Genomic DNA, 16,538 nt, shown 5'->3' with positions numbered 1-16,538 from the left:
TCTCACAGCGTTAATAAGTCACATCAATCATATTAAATATAGCAAACTGTAGAAAAAAGAAAAGGACCTCCACGTGTGAGTCGCACTTCAACAGAAAATAATATTAATGTTAATAATAAACGACATTATCTCAACAGTAAAATGGAAAATCTCTTTTCAGCAAGTTTTTTTTCCTCATGGAATAATTCTGCTCGTCGCGTTCCTGTCGTCTCACTGAAGAGACGTTCAGAACGGCGTCCTTCCAGTAGAGATTCACACGAACATTTGGTATTTTTAGTGTTTTTCTCATTCTGTTACTGCTCCCGTCTGCACTTTCACTCACTGACATCGTGTTGTTCTCTTCCTTTAAAAAGAAAAAGACAAATCGGACGAATCTGGCGTTTACATCCACATCTCCTCTGACAGCAAACACAGTGACATCACATGATGTCAGAACCTCTACGGAAGCCCAGAGGGGCAAAGACGCAAAGAAAAACCATAAAAATCTCTGGGGATTCACTCAGCGTTTCTCTTCTCTGCCACCAGAGGGAGACAGATCACAGATCTGGACCCAGGAAAAGTCCTCCAAACTAAAGTTTCACACACTGTATTGTCAGCATATCCTGTGACATCACTGCCATGTCTAACGTTAAATGTATCCTAGCAACAGCAGAGAGAGGCGGAACAAACATCCCAACAAGTAAAGTTGGGTTCAGTTTGGACTCTGCCTGCTGTGAATGTGTCGGAGGAAAAAAGAACAGTTTTAAGATAACTGGCAACGTGGGGTTTGGCTCCCCCCTGTGGCTGTGGAGGGTATTACAAAAACAAACCCTTTCAGGGCTTCCGTAGACTTCTGAAAACAGAGTTTGGTCTGGATTCTTTCAGGAGACCAAACGTTTTTCCTTTCTTACAGACACGATAAATAAAGCGACTTCCTCTGATCAGGTCAGTTAGAACTAACAGCGACGGGAATTCAAAGAAAAGGATGAAAACTCATCCGGAGGTCTCTGAGATGATGGACAACCAAAGGGGAAATAATTCAAGTGGAGAAAGATAAACAACAACTATAACACGAGATGAAACAATCACCTGAAGTGGACCCCAAAAAAGGAGAATAAAACCAACTATCCTGCATCCGAAACTTCAAAATATGAACGATAAAAATGTGGGAAATGAATAAAAACTTCTTCCTTTAGTGGCTGCTTGAAATAAAGTGCAGGATGTTTCTGACCATAATGTTATATATCTGTATATCTATAGATCACTGAGGGCTTAACGTTACATTCTGGAGTGTGATTCGGTGGCTCTGACACTGGCTCAGCTTCTCGTCCTGTCGTACATTCATGAAGCGGACGCAGACACAGCCTCCCTGTTAGCATCTGGAACATCTGGAGTCCGCCCACATCCTCCCAACGACGCGTTCAAACGCTTTCTGCACCTTCGGCGCGTCATTTACACGCATTTCAAGCTTTTTTTCGTGTCGTTTCACACCATAAAAATAACTTGTTAACGGTTAGGGTACAATGTGCTCGTTTCCTAGATATGATTGGCAAAAGTACAAAAAAAAAGCTGCGTAGTAACACCCCAGATAACGGCGCCTTTCTCTGCACTGGAAAAAATCTAAATCTTACCAACTATATTTGTCTCATCGAGTATCTCATTACACTTAATATGAGACACAACTGCCTAACAAGCACCATTTCAGCCAGATATAGGGACTGGTTTTAATACAATACATCTGGAATATCTTGTTAAATGAAAAAATATTGAAAACAAATTGTTTTGAGTTGGATTTCACAGCTTTCTTTTTTTACATTTGAAGAGGTTTTTAAGCTAATTTCAAGATCACTTTTATCTCAAAAGTCCTAAATATCACATCTTATTTCAAGAAATCTGGACAAGCCGATTTTCACTAGTTCCATTGGCAGATTTTTTTGCTTATTTCAAGCAAAAACGTCTTTTATTTGTTGTTTTTTTACTTTTTTTTGGAGGGGTATTTTTTCCATTTTTTCCATTTTTTCCAGTGCGAGTCCCTGCTGCCTGTACGAGCCGAATGACCTCTTTATGTGTCGTGTTGTGTGAAGATTATTCAGATACCGAAGGAAAACAGCACGTTTAAACCTCTTTAGTTTATAACCTCTGTGATGTTTATCCAGCAGAAAAGACGCAATTCCAACGACTGAGAAACCAGCTCTGAACCAGTGGGATTTATAAGCAGCAAAGCCAACATGGAGGCTGGACTTTCCCAACCAACAGAAATGCTAAGAAACAGTTTATTTCTGCAGCTGTGACCTCATTTTGAGTTTCCAGTTATTTCCAATCAATTTTTCCTGCAATAAACTTATAATTTTTTAACTTTTGAGTTCAAATAAAACCCAGAAACTGATCTGCTCAGTGATGTGAGTCCCTGTGAGTCCAGTTCTCTGCTCAGACGCCGTCTTTAAGCTGCTTTAACGCTGATTCTGTGGTTCTGAAATCAGGATTTTATTGTAGCAGAGCGACAGCCTGGAGACGCTTTCAGTGAGCCGACTCAGAGTGTCAATGGGCTGATTTTCAGTCCAGTTTCTGACCGAAGAAACAGAAAAATGTGTGAATGAGAGCAGCTTCATGGGGAGTTCAGCCGGATAAATAAACACTTTAGTGTTTTTAGGAAATGATGGACCATTTCAGAGTTTCGATTTGTACGGTTTTAGTCGGACTAACGTGTTTACGTGCACTTAAAAGTCTGGTCTGAGTAGAACTGACGCTGTCGTTTGGATCTCTGCAGAATGTAAACTTGTGTTCTGAGGCTGGAAACTCAGAAAGGCGGCTGATCTTCATCCGGAGAGTTAAACTATCGCAGCAAATTCAATTCAATTCAATTTAAAAATACTTAATTTATCCCAGAGGAAAATTAAATGTTGATGTAACTCAATTAAAACAAGGAGTTATTATAGATGCTGATGGCTGTGAATGCCTTGAATCTGAGTCGGGGACAAACAGAACTGCTGCAGAATATACGAGTGAACCCAAAAAACTCAGTCGTTGGAAAAACTTGAAATAACTCCTGCTGCTCTTCATGCATTTACCATAAGGGTCAGAGTGTAGGTGCACTATCAGCTGTTCAGCTTAGCATTAGCATTAGCATTAGCTTCAGGGAGGATACGGCCTCCGCTGACTCCTCAGGGGTCTTAACTTTGTCCCTTTTATTGCACCGTACTGAAAGTTCCCGGGTCTAATCTCAGTGGGGCTCTGCATGCTTCCTCCCACTGACGGAGCAAACATGCATGCTAGCTTGACTGGTGAGTTTAAATCCACCGTAAGAGTGAGCAACCCTGAATCTCAAAGAACAAACGTCCTGAAGCTTTTTCTCTCCCACTCGTACGCAGAACCATAAAAACTGTTTCACATGGTGATGGGAGAGGCGTAAAGTTAAATGTATTCTGATTCCTCACTCGCTGTTCTGGAAGGTTTGGGCTCCATCATTCGGTTCTCAGCTGTCACCAGGAGGAGTTTTTTTTTTTTACGTTTGGAAGAAAAAAAAAGGTGAAAAATCTAAAGAAATTCCACTAACAACTCTGTGAACCTGACCTGAGCCCATAAACGATAAACCGACCGCCATCTTCCCAGATGTGTCATCACATCTGGGAAGATCCTGTTGGGACAGCTTCTTCCTCTGCAGAATCACAGCCACCAACAGCATCTGGTCCCACCGCGCAGACGACTTTCTGCTCCTTCAAGCCACCGAACGCGTCTGATCCACTTTAGTTTTCTCGCTTCGGATCTGAACGCAAACCTGAACTAAACGTGTGTTTAATGTCGCAGTGTGAACGCCATCGTCCCGACTTTGTGACGTAACGACAGCAAACGTTGGCGGGAGCCAGTTTTTGGCTCTTTCTGCGGGGGGCGTGGGGGCTCTTTGCCCTCAGACCAAACCTTTTCTAACATCCACTGCATGCTTTAAATCTCCTTTAGTTTTTGGCTGCTCTGATGAAAAGTCGCTCCGTGTTTGTAAAATAAACAAAGAAACATCTGAAAGTCCCACCGGCTCCGGGTCTCTGTGCTCATCTGTGGACTTCCTGTCTCATGGCATCCAAAGTAAAACTATATATAATCACATGAAAACAATGACTAACACTTAAATACTGCCTGGATGGTCTCTACATGATGCTTTACAGTGTTTTATAAAACTTTATGACTCCTATTTCCCGCTCTGCTTCCTGGAATAAACCGCTCGCTCTTCACTGCATCGATGTAAACAAAGAACTCGTTTGATAAAATGACCCCGGACTGTCCGACGGCGCCCCCGCAGCCCGAAGACGAGCGAACGGGGCGAACGCGTGGGCTGCTCAGCGGGCTGCTCAGCTGGCTGCTCAGCTGGCTGCTCAGCGGGCTGCTCAGCGGGCTGCTCAGCGGGCTGCTCAGCGGGCTGCTCAGCGGGCTGCTCAGCTGGCTGCTCAGCTGGCTGCTCAGCTGGCTGCTCAGCTGGCTGCTCAGCAGGCTGCTCAGCGGGCTGCTCAGCTGGCTGCTCAGCGGGCTGCTCAGCGGGCTGCTCAGCGGGCTGCTCAGCGGGCTGCTCAGCGGGCTGCTCAGCGGGCTGCTCAGCAGGCTGCGTAAGGCCGCTCCGGGCCAGGCGGTCAGAGGTAGAAGCCGGTGGCCGGCGGGTCGGGGAGGCCGGGCAGGGTCTCGGTCAGCTGGAGGGCGGGGGGCGCCGGCACGGCCCCGTTGGGGTAAGAAGCGTTGAGGATGCGGCCGTTCTCCATCTGTGGGCGAGAAACAGAACAGCGTTCAAACCGTTGTCATGGTTTCCTGTACAGTGTCCCCGACAACAAGCTGCCGACATCTGGACCTGCAGGCTGGTGTGGTTTAACCTGTAACACTAGAGAAGTTTGTGAACCCTGAAACTAGCCTTAAAGGGACAGTTCGCCTCTTTAAAGGGACAGTTTGCCTCTTCTGACATGAAGCTGTGTAACATCCCATATCAGCAGCATCATTTCTGAACATCTTCTTACCCCCTGCTGCGTCCTGTGAGCAGAGTTCCAGCCTCGTTTTGGTGTTGATGAAGGTAGTCCGGCTAGTTGGCTGGGGTTTAAAAAATAAAGCGTTTGGCTTCTCAGAACAATATGCGTTCAACAGAGTAATACATTTGCATCACAAAATGGTTCTCCAGGAAAAAGTCAGACCTTTCCTTTCCTTTCCTTTTGTTTTGTTTTGTTTCCTTTCCTTTTGTTTCCTTTCCTTTCCTTCTTTTCCTTTCCTTTTGTTTCCTTTCCTTTCCTTCTTTCCTTTCCTTTTGTTTCCTTTCCTTTCCTTTTGTTTCCTTTCCTTCTTTCCTTTCCTTTCCTTTTGTTTCCTTTCCTTTCCTTCTTTTCCTTTCCTTTCCCTGCTGTGCAGACCGAGCAGCAAACACCGTAACAGGTGCGGCTGTCAGCAGGCAGTGATACGAAGGGAAAGAAAATAGGGCCAAGAGATTGTGAGCTCTGACTTTACCATCTTTACCTTCCCATACTACATACTGATCGATCAGACAGTGTGCAGAGCATTTACCCACAATGCACTTTGCTCCTGCCCGAGCCGAAATCAGCCGGCCTGAAGCTGATTTCCCTTAAGCTCTAAACTCTGTAAACTTTAGCAACATTTGAAACATTTTCAGGAGAGAAAGTAGTCGTTTAGATCCCCAACGTGTTGGAAACCTGACAAAATACCGGCTGTTTACCATTTTGTTCCCACGAATTCGGCGCTACTAAAGCTAGCCGCAGTGAGCAACGCACTTCCTGTTATTTTCACAAAATAAAATACCCGTTGCCTTTTATCATAGGGAAAGCCATTACCATACAATTGGTACCCTCGTTGTAGCTAGCTTGAAACTGCTGTTTTGACAGGAAATGACGATCGGCGACGTCACGTTACGTTGCATCTTGGGTAGTTTGAGTATGAGTAGTAACCTCATGATGCATACCCAACATTTAGGAGAATCTAGTATGCATCCGGGAACTTCTCGCTTACTCAAACTCGCTTACTAACTCAGAAAATTAGTAGGAGTAGTAGGAGAAGTATGCGGTTTGGAACACAGCCAGAGGCTTCCACCAAAGGCTCTACCACCTGACTGTGTTCCACCAATCAGACGCAGCCGTGCAGTCTGGTCACGTGACCGTACTCGATCTCAGCGGCGGGACGGGTTAGCTTTAGCATTAGCAGTCGTAGCAAACAAACAAAGAAACAGATGAAAAATGTCAGAACCAACGGTGGGAAATGAAGACGCAGACGAGGCCTCATACTGAAAGCATGTTTACCTTACAAAGAGTGAGAAACAGCAGCTACATTATGTGTCTTCTGTGTCAACCAAAACAAACGCACATTTCAGCAGAAACTCAACATCTAACTTGAGGAAACATGTAGCGCTAAGTTTCCTAAACTCGTTTTTCCCCCCATGGATAGGTGAATGTTTGTTTTTTAGGTTACATATGGGTTACATATGTTTTAAACATGTTTCTCTTTATATTCTTTTAATTATTTTATTTGCTTTTCTATATTCTTTTAATCATTTTAATCATTTTAATTGCTTCTCTTTATAGTCTTTTATGTATTTTTAATGCTTCTTCCACTCCCTGCTGCAATGCTTTTATTTTATGTGAAACACTTTGAATTGTTCTGTACATGAAATGTGCTACAAATAAATTTGATTTGATTTGATTTATTATATTTGCCTATAGAAACCAGCTGTATCCAAACTTTACTTTAACACGTTTCAGAGGCCTCACCTTGCTGTGGTCGGGTTCTTGGCAGATGTCGGCCATCACCATGCCGTTGCGCTCCAGCTGCCGGCAGGGCTTTCCCACGGCCAGGATGGGCTCCAGGGAGTTCGGGGGGGGGCACTGCGACAGGTTGGAGAGGACCTGAGTTAAGGGGGCCGAGACCTGCTCCAGCGGCAGCTTGTGGTTCATCTCCTGGAAGGATGAAACCACGGACTGGCCCCCCTGCTGCTGCCCGGTCCTCCCAAACAAACCACCTCCACTCACGGTGTAATCCGCACTGTGGAGATCAGGCGCGCCGTAATCCGTGCACGACTCTAAAGACGCGCCGGTGAGAGGTTTCTGGCTGTTATCGAGGCAGGGATCGCTGCCAAAACTTTCACCGAATCCAAATTCCTGCCACTGAGATCCGTTTCCAGCGGGGATGCTGCAGAGTCCGTTCAGGCTGGCCGCCGTCGGTTTGGCGTGGCAGAGCTGCCTCTGCGTCCTGGACTGCTGCTGGTGCTGATGAAGCTCGCCCACCAGCTCTGAGGCCTTGAAAAAAGTCTGCTGCGTGTTCAAGTGTCCGAGCTGGATCCCTGCAGTGGCTAAGATGTCCTGTGCTATCCACTGTCCGTTGGGGAGGGCCAGATTCTGCCTCATCAGCTCTCCTTTAACCATCGCGTTGTGGTCATCGCACTGGCCCCAGTCGGGCGCCACTCTGCCCGTTTGCATGTTGAGGTGCTGCTGCATCTGCTGCGACAGCTGCACGATGGGCGCCGGCCCCCCCAGGGGCGGCTTACAGTGAGGGAACTGCACGTCGGCGGCAGATGTGGGATCACTTTGAGGAGGTGATGTGGAGGTTCCAGCTGTGGTGCTCTGAAGCAGCTTTCCTCCATGCTCTGCGGGCTCCGCCTTCCCTTCTAAGGAGTCATAGATATACGACAGGATCTCGTCGTTTGTCAGCAGGTCGTCCAGCGTGGGCACGCGCTCGGGGTCCATCTCCACCCGGATCATCCGCTCATCCAGCAGCAGCAGCTCCAGGTCCTCGGCGCTCAGGCCCAGGCCCTCCAGAGCCCCGAACAGCTCGCGGTTCGAACAGCCGCCCTCCTCAGCATCCACGACCCCCTGGCCTTCCAGGGAGAGCGAGTCCAGAGTGGCCAGCAGCGGGTCGAAGCTGGCGCCGGGCTCCGTGATGCCGAAGCCCAGCACGCCGTTGGGTGGCTCGTCCCAGCTCCCGCACTGCCTGGAGGGCTCAGACACCGAGAAGCCCATCTGCTCCCCAAAGAAGCTGCTGTGCAGGGACATTTTAGGCTCCGGCGCTGGCTGGCAAACATACACCGACTCATCCTGACTCATGAGCGCCCCCAGAAGCGAGCCGGGGTCCAGACCATCCCTCATCAGCCTGTCTGTCCGGCTCTTCTTTGACTTGCTGCCGTGCTTCTCCTGGCTGCCATCCCTGAAACCTGCGATGGGATGAGTGGACTGGTAGAGCAGGGCCTCCCCTGTTGCAAAGGTGAAGGGAAGATGCATGGAGCGCTTACGCAAGTGTTCCCCTCCTTCTTCATCCCTGTAAAATCAGACAGAGACATTAAAACCTGGGGATGATACCAAGCCATTAATTTAGGTTCCAAAACATGGAGCTGGGAGCATACATGAGGGGCCTCTGGGTGGCGATGATGTAGTCTGGTTTGCCGTTCTTGTACACCAGCCGGGCATTAGCCTGGACCCATTTCCAGCGGTTCTCCTTGGTGAGAAGTCTGAACACGGTCAGCCCGCTCTCCCCAGTCTTCATCACTAAACACACAAACAAGTCCATCTCCATTTTCATGCTTTCAAATTATTTTAAAACCTGCTAAATCAAACGTAACCGGCCTGTAACCAGTCTGTAACCCGTCTGTAACCCGTCTGTAACCGGCCTGTAACCCGTCTGTAACAGGTCTGTAACAGGTCTGTAACCGGTCTGTAACCGGCCTGTAACCCGTCTGTAACCGGTCTGTAACCGGCATGTAACCGGTCTGTAACCGGCCTGTAACCCGTCTGTAACAGGTCTGTAACAGGCCTGTAACCGGTCTGTAACTGGCCTGTAACCCGTCTGTAACCGGCATGTAACCCGTCTGTAACAGGTCTGTAACAGGCCTGTAACCGGTCTGTAACTGGCCTGTAACCCGTCTGTAACCCGTCTGTAACCGGCCTGTAACCCGTCTGTAACTGGCCTGTAACCCGTCTGTAACCGGTCTGTAACCGGCCTGTAATAGGCCTGTAACCGGCCTGTAACAGGCCTGTAACCCGTCTGTAACCGGCCTGTAACCCGTCTGTCACCGGCCTGTAACCCGTCTGTCACCGGTCTGTAACTAGCCTGTAACAGGCCTGTAACCGGCCTGTAACCTGTCTGTAACCCGTCTGTAACCGGTCGGTAACCGGTCTGTAACCGGCCTGTAACCCGTCTGTAACAGGTCTGTAACTGGCCTGTAACCGGCCTGTAACCCGTCTGTAACCGGCCTGTAACCCGTCTGTAACAGGTCTGTAACAGGCCTGTAACCGGCTTGTAACCGGCCTGTAACAGGCCTGTAACAGGCCTGTAACCGGTCTGTAACTGGCCTGTAACCGGTCTGTAACCCGTCTGTAACCCGTCTGTAACCCGTCTGTAACAGGCCTGTAACCCGTCTGTAACCGGCCTGTAACCCGTCTGTAACAGGTCTGTAACAGGCCTGTAACCCGTCTGTAACCGGCCTGTAACCCGTCTGTAACAGGTCTGTAACAGGCCTGTAACCCGTCTGTAACCGGCCTGTAACCCGTCTGTAACCCGTCTGTAACCGGCCTGTAACCGGTCTGTAACTGGCCTGTAACCGGTCTGTAACCCGTCTGTAACCCGTCTGTAACCGGCCTGTAACAGGCCTGTAACCCGTCTGTAACCGGCCTGTAACCCGTCTGTAACAGGTCTGTAACAGGCCTGTAACCCGTCTGTAACCGGCCTGTAACCCGTCTGTAACAGGTCTGTAACAGGCCTGTAACCCGTCTGTAACCGGCCTGTAACCCGTCTGTAACCCGTCTGTAACCGGCCTGTAACCGGTCTGTAACTGGCCTGTAACCCGTCTGTAACCCGTCTGTAACTGGCCTGTAACCGGCCTGTAACCCGTCTGTTACAGGTCTGTAACCGGCCTGTAACAGGTCTGTAACAGGTCTGTAACCGGCCTGTAACAGGTCTGTAACAGGTCTGTAACAGGTCTGTAACAGGTCTGTAACCGGCCTGTAACAGGTCTGTAACCAGCCTGTAACCGGCCTGTAACAGGTCTGTAACAGGTCTGTAACCGGCCTGTAACAGGTCTGTAACAGGCCTGTAACCGGTCTGTAACTGGCCTGTAACCGGTCTGTAACCCGTCTGTAACCCGTCTGTAACCCGTCTGTAACAGGCCTGTAACCCGTCTGTAACCGGCCTGTAACCCGTCTGTAACAGGTCTGTAACAGGCCTGTAACCCGTCTGTAACCGGCCTGTAACCCGTCTGTAACCCGTCTGTAACCGGCCTGTAACCGGTCTGTAACTGGCCTGTAACCGGTCTGTAACCCGTCTGTAACCCGTCTGTAACCGGCCTGTAACAGGCCTGTAACCCGTCTGTAACCGGCCTGTAACCCGTCTGTAACAGGTCTGTAACAGGCCTGTAACCCGTCTGTAACCGGCCTGTAACCCGTCTGTAACAGGTCTGTAACAGGCCTGTAACCCGTCTGTAACCGGCCTGTAACCCGTCTGTAACCCGTCTGTAACCGGCCTGTAACCGGTCTGTAACTGGCCTGTAACCGGTCTGTAACCCGTCTGTAACTGGCCTGTAACCGGCCTGTAACCCGTCTGTTACAGGTCTGTAACCGGCCTGTAACCCGTCTGTAACAGGTCTGTAACCGGCCTGTAACAGGTCTGTAACAGGTCTGTAACAGGTCTGTAACCGGCCTGTAACAGGTCTGTAACCAGCCTGTAACCGGCCTGTAACAGGTCTGTAACAGGTCTGTAACCGGCCTGTAACAGGTCTGTAACAGGCCTGTAACCGGTCTGTAACCGGCCTGTAACCGGCCTGTAACAGGTCTGTAACCGGCCTGTAACAGGTCTGTAACAGGTCTGTAACCGGCCTGTAACAGGTCTGTAACAGGTCTGTAACCGGCCTGTAACCGGCCTGTAACCCGTCTGTAACCGGCCTGTAACCGGCCTGTAACCGGCCTGTAACAGGTCTGTAACCGGCCTGTAACCCGTCTGTTACAGGTCTGTAACAGGTCTGTAACCCGTCTGTAACCCGTCTGTAACAGGTCTGTAACCGGCCTGTAACCCGTCTGTAACCCGTCTGTAACCCGTCTGTAACAGGTCTGTAACCGGCCTGTAACAGGTCTGTAACCGGTCTGTAACAGGCCTGTAACCGGTCTGTAACAGGTCTGTAACAGGTCTGTAACAGGTCTGTTACAGGTCTGTAACCGGCCTGTAACAGGTCTGTAACCGGTCTGTAACCGGCCTGTAACCCGCCTGTAACAGGTCTGTAACAGGTCCTGTAACAGGTCTGTAACCCGTCTGTAACCGGCCTGTAACAGGTCTGTAACCGGCCTGTAACCCGTCTGTTACAGGTCTGTAACAGGTCTGTAACCCGTCTGTAACCCGTCTGTTACAGGTCTGTAACCGGCCTGTAACCCGTCTGTAACAGGTCTGTAACCGGCCTGTAACCCGTCTGTAACCCGTCTGTAACCGGCCTGTAACAGGTCTGTAACAGGCCTGTAACAGGTCTGTAACAGGTCTGTTACAGGTCTGTAACAGGTCTGTAACCGGCCTGTAACAGGTCTGTAACAGGTCTGTTACAGGTCTGTAACCGGCCTGTAACAGGTCTGTAACCGGCCTGTAACAGGTCTGTAACCGGCCTGTAACAGGTCTGTAACCGGCCTGTAACAGGTCTGTAACCGGTCTGTAACAGGCCTGTAACCGGCCTGTAACAGGTCTGTAACAGGTCTGTTACAGGTCTGTAACCGGCCTGTAACCGGCCTGTAACAGGTCTGTCACCGGCCTGTAACAGGTCTGTAACAGGTCTGTAACCGGCCTGTAACAGGTCTGTAACCGGCCTGTAACAGGTCTGTAACCGGCCTGTAACCGGTCTGTAACCGGCCTGTAACAGGTCTGTAACCGGCCTGTAACAGGTCTGTAACCGGCCTGTAACCCGTCTGTTACAGGTCTGTAACAGGTCTGTAACCCGTCTGTAACCCGTCTGTAACAGGTCTGTAACCGGCCTGTAACCCGTCTGTAACCCGTCTGTAACCCGTCTGTAACAGGTCTGTAACCGGCCTGTAACAGGTCTGTAACCGGTCTGTAACAGGCCTGTAACCGGTCTGTAACAGGTCTGTTACAGGTCTGTAACTGGTCTGTAACCGGCCTGTAACCCGTCTGTAACCGGCCTGTAACAGGTCTGTAACAGGTCCTGTAACAGGTCTGTAACCCGTCTGTAACCGGCCTGTAACAGGTCTGTAACCGGCCTGTAACCCGTCTGTTACAGGTCTGAAACAGGTCTGTAACCCGTCTGTAACCCGTCTGTAAAAGGTCTGTAACCGGCCTGTAACCCGTCTGTAACCCGTCTGTAACAGGTCTGTAACCGGCCTGTAACCCGTCTGTAACCCGTCTGTAACCGGCCTGTAACAGGTCTGTAACAGGCCTGTAACAGGTCTGTAACAGGTCTGTTACAGGTCTGTAACCGGCCTGTAACAGGTCTGTAACAGGTCTGTTACAGGTCTGTAACCGGCCTGTAACCCGTCTGTTACAGGTCTGTAACAGGTCTGTAACCCGTCTGTAACCCGTCTGTAACAGGTCTGTAACCGGCCTGTAACAGGTCTGTAACCGGTCTGTAACAGGCCTGTAACCGGCCTGTAACAGGTCTGTAACAGGTCTGTTACAGGTCTGTAACCGGCCTGTAACAGGTCTGTAACAGGTCTGTTACAGGTCTGTAACCGGCCTGTAACAGGTCTGTAACCGGCCTGTAACAGGTCTGTAACCGGTCTGTAACAGGCCTGTAACCGGTCTGTAACAGGTCTGTAACCGGTCTGTAACAGGTCTGTAACCGGTCTGTAACAGGCCTGTAACCGGTCTGTAACAGGTCTGTAACAGGTCTGTAACCGGCCTGTAACAGGCCTGTAACCGGTCTGTAACAGGTCTGTAACAGGTCTGTTACAGGTCTGTAACCGGCCTGTAACAGGTCTGTAACCGGCCTGTAACAGGTCTGTAACAGGTCTGTAACCGGCCTGTAACAGGTCTGTAACAGGTCCTGTAACAGGTCTGTAACCCATCTGTAACCGGCCTGTAACCCGTCTGTAACCGGCCTGTAACAGGTCTGTAACAGGTCCTGTAACAGGTCTGTAACCCGTCTGTAACCGGCCTGTAACAGGTCTGTAACCGGCCTGTAACCCGTCTGTTACAGGTCTGTAACAGGTCTGTAACCCGTCTGTAACCCGTCTGTAACAGGTCTGTAACCGGCCTGTAACCCGTCTGTAACCCGTCTGTAACAGGTCTGTAACCGGCCTGTAACCCGTCTGTAACCCGTCTGTAACCCGTCTGTAACCGGCCTGTAACAGGTCTGTAACAGGTCTGTTACAGGTCTGTAACCGGCCTGTAACAGGTCTGTAACAGGTCTGTAACCGGCCTGTAACAGGTCTGTAACCGGCCTGTAACCCGTCTGTAACCCGTCTGTAACCGGCCTGTAACAGGTCTGTAACAGGTCTGTTACAGGTCTGTAACCGGCCTGTAACAGGTCTGTAACAGGTCTGTAACCGGCCTGTAACAGGTCTGTAACAGGCCTGTAACCGGTCTGTAACCGGCCTGTAACCGGCCTGTAACAGGTCTGTAACCGGCCTGTAACAGGTCTGTAACAGGTCTGTAACCGGCCTGTAACAGGTCTGTAACAGGTCTGTAACCGGCCTGTAACCGGCCTGTAACAGGTCTGTAACCGGCCTGTAACCGGCCTGTAACCGGCCTGTAACAGGTCTGTAACCGGCCTGTAACAGGTCTGTAACCGGCCTGTAACCGGTCTGTAACCGGCCTGTAACCGGCCTGTAACCGGCCTGTAACCGGCCTGTAACAGGTCTGTAACAGGTCTGTAACCGGCCTGTAACAGGTCTGTAACAGGTCTGTAACCGGCCTGTAACCGGCCTGTAACAGGTCTGTAACCGGCCTGTAACAGGTCTGTAACCGGCCTGTAACAGGTCTGTAACAGGTCTGTAACCGGCCTGTAACAGGTCTGTAACCGGCCTGTAACAGGTCTGTAACCGGGCTGTAACCGGTCTGTAACCGGCCTGTAACAGGTCTGTAACCGGCCTGTAACAGGTCTGTAACAGGTCTGTAACAGGCCTGTAACAGGCCTGTAACAGGTCTGTAACCGGCCTGTAACAGGTCTGTAACCGGCCTGTAACCCGTCTGTTACAGGTCTGTAACAGGTCTGTAACCCGTCTGTAACCCGTCTGTAACAGGTCTGTAACCGGCCTGTAACCCGTCTGTAACCCGTCTGTAACCCGTCTGTAACAGGTCTGTAACCGGCCTGTAACAGGTCTGTAACCGGTCTGTAACAGGCCTGTAACCGGTCTGTAACAGGTCTGTAACAGGTCTGTAACAGGTCTGTTACAGGTCTGTAACAGGTCTGTAACAGGTCTGTAACAGGTCTGTTACAGGTCTGTAACCGGCCTGTAACAGGTCTGTTACAGGTCTGTAACCGGCCTGTAACAGGTCTGTAACCGGTCTGTAACCGGCCTGTAACCCGTCTGTAACCGGCCTGTAACAGGTCTGTAACCCGTCTGTAACCGGCCTGTAACAGGTCTGTAACAGGTCTGTAACCGGCCTGTAACCGGCCTGTAACAGGTCTGTAACCGGCCTGTAACAGGTCTGTAACCGGCCTGTAACAGGTCTGTAACAGGTCTGTAACAGGTCTGTAACCGGCCTGTAACAGGTCTGTAACCGGGCTGTAACCGGTCTGTAACCGGCCTGTAACAGGTCTGTAACCGGCCTGTAACAGGTCTGTAACAGGTCTGTAACAGGCCTGTAACAGGCCTGTAACAGGTCTGTAACCGGCCTGTAACAGGTCTGTAACCGGCCTGTAACCCGTCTGTTACAGGTCTGTAACAGGTCTGTAACCCGTCTGTAACCCGTCTGTAACAGGTCTGTAACCGGCCTGTAACCCGTCTGTAACCCGTCTGTAACCCGTCTGTAACAGGTCTGTAACCGGCCTGTAACAGGTCTGTAACCGGTCTGTAACAGGCCTGTAACCGGTCTGTAACAGGTCTGTAACAGGTCTGTAACAGGTCTGTAACCGGCCTGTAACAGGTCTGTTACAGGTCTGTAACCGGCCTGTAACAGGTCTGTAACCGGTCTGTAACCGGCCTGTAACCCGTCTGTAACCGGCCTGTAACAGGTCTGTAACAGGTCCTGTAACAGGTCTGTAACCCGTCTGTAACCGGCCTGTAACAGGTCTGTAACCGGCCTGTAACCCGTCTGTTACAGGTCTGTAACAGGTCTGTAACCCGTCTGTAACCCGTCTGTAACAGGTCTGTAACCGGCCTGTAACCCGTCTGTAACAGGTCTGTAACCGGCCTGTAACCCGTCTGTAACCGGCCTGTAACAGGTCTGTAACAGGCCTGTAACAGGTCTGTAACAGGTCTTTTACAGGTCTGTAACCGGCCTGTAACAGGTCTGTAACAGGTCTGTTACAGGTCTGTAACCGGCCTGTAACAGGTCTGTAACCGGCCTGTAACAGGTCTGTAACCGGCCTGTAACAGGTCTGTAACCGGCCTGTAACAGGTCTGTAACCGGTCTGTAACAGGCCTGTAACCGGCCTGTAACAGGTCTGTAACAGGTCTGTTACAGGTCTGTAACCGGCCTGTAACCGGCCTGTAACAGGTCTGTAACCGGCCTGTAACAGGTCTGTAACAGGTCTGTAACCGGCCTGTAACCGGTCTGTAACCGGCCTGTAACCGGTCTGTAACCGGCCTGTAACAGGTCTGTAACCGGCCGGTAACAGGTCTGTAACCGGCCTGTAACCCGTCTGTTACAGGTCTGTAACAGGTCTGTAACCCGTCTGTAACCCGTCTGTAACAGGTCTGTAACCGGCCTGTAACCCGTCTGTAACCCGTCTGTAACCCGTCTGTAACAGGTCTGTAACCGGCCTGTAACAGGTCTGTAACCGGTCTGTAACAGGCCTGTAACCGGTCTGTAACAGGTCTGTTACAGGTCTGTAACCGGTCTGTAACCGGCCTGTAACCCGTCTGTAACCGGCCTGTAACAGGTCTGTAACAGGTCCTTTAACAGGTCTGTAACCCGTCTGTAACCGGCCTGTAACAGGTCTGTAACCGGCCTGTAACCCGTCTGTTACAGGTCTGTAACAGGTCTGTAACCCGTCTGTAACCCGTCTGTAACCGGTCTGTAACCGGCCTGTAACCCGTCTGTAACCCGTCTGTAACAGGTCTGTAACCGGCCTGTAACAGGTCTGTAACCGGCCTGTAACAGGTCTGTAACCGGCCTGTAACAGGTCTGTTACAGGCCGGTTACAGACCTGTAACAGACCTGTAACCGGCCTGTAACAGGTCTGTAACAGGTCTGTTACAGGTCTGTAACCGGCCTGTTACAGGTCTGTTACAGGTCTGTAACCGGCCTGTAACAGGTCTGTAACCGGCCTGTAACAGGTCTGTAACCGGCCTGTAACAGGTCTGTAACCGGCCTGTAACAGGTCTGTAACCGGTCTGTAACAGGCCTGTAACCGGCCTGTAACCCGTCTGTAACCGGCCTGTAACAGGTCTGTAACCCGTCTGTAACCGGCAGCAGAACTGAGGCTGCACTGAAAACTTGTTCTCAGG

The 16,538-nt window shown here is 50.4% G+C and overlaps 1 protein-coding gene across 1 annotated transcript in view; it reads right to left on the bottom strand.

Moving 5' to 3' along the window:
• Positions 1–4,498: 4,498 nt before the first annotated feature.
• LOC142396997 (aryl hydrocarbon receptor-like) overlaps positions 4,499–16,538 on the bottom strand; it is a 56,170-nt gene continuing 44,130 nt past the window's right edge. Inside the window, exons 9-11 of the mRNA XM_075480380.1 lie at positions 8,345–8,486; positions 6,720–8,259; positions 4,499–4,721 (exon numbers count right to left, since the gene is read on the bottom strand). Coding sequence (XP_075336495.1) covers positions 4,596–4,721; positions 6,720–8,259; positions 8,345–8,486 — 1,808 coding nt within the window. The 3' untranslated portion in view covers positions 4,499–4,595. The remainder of the gene's footprint in view (positions 4,722–6,719; positions 8,260–8,344; positions 8,487–16,538) is intronic.

The sequence above is a fragment of the Odontesthes bonariensis genome, chromosome 12 (assembly GCF_027942865.1).
Source record: "Odontesthes bonariensis isolate fOdoBon6 chromosome 12, fOdoBon6.hap1, whole genome shotgun sequence".
Classification (NCBI taxonomy): domain Eukaryota; kingdom Metazoa; phylum Chordata; class Actinopteri; order Atheriniformes; family Atherinopsidae; genus Odontesthes; species Odontesthes bonariensis.
Note: the sequence above shows the minus strand (reverse complement) of the source record. Positions and strands in the feature narration are given on the sequence as shown.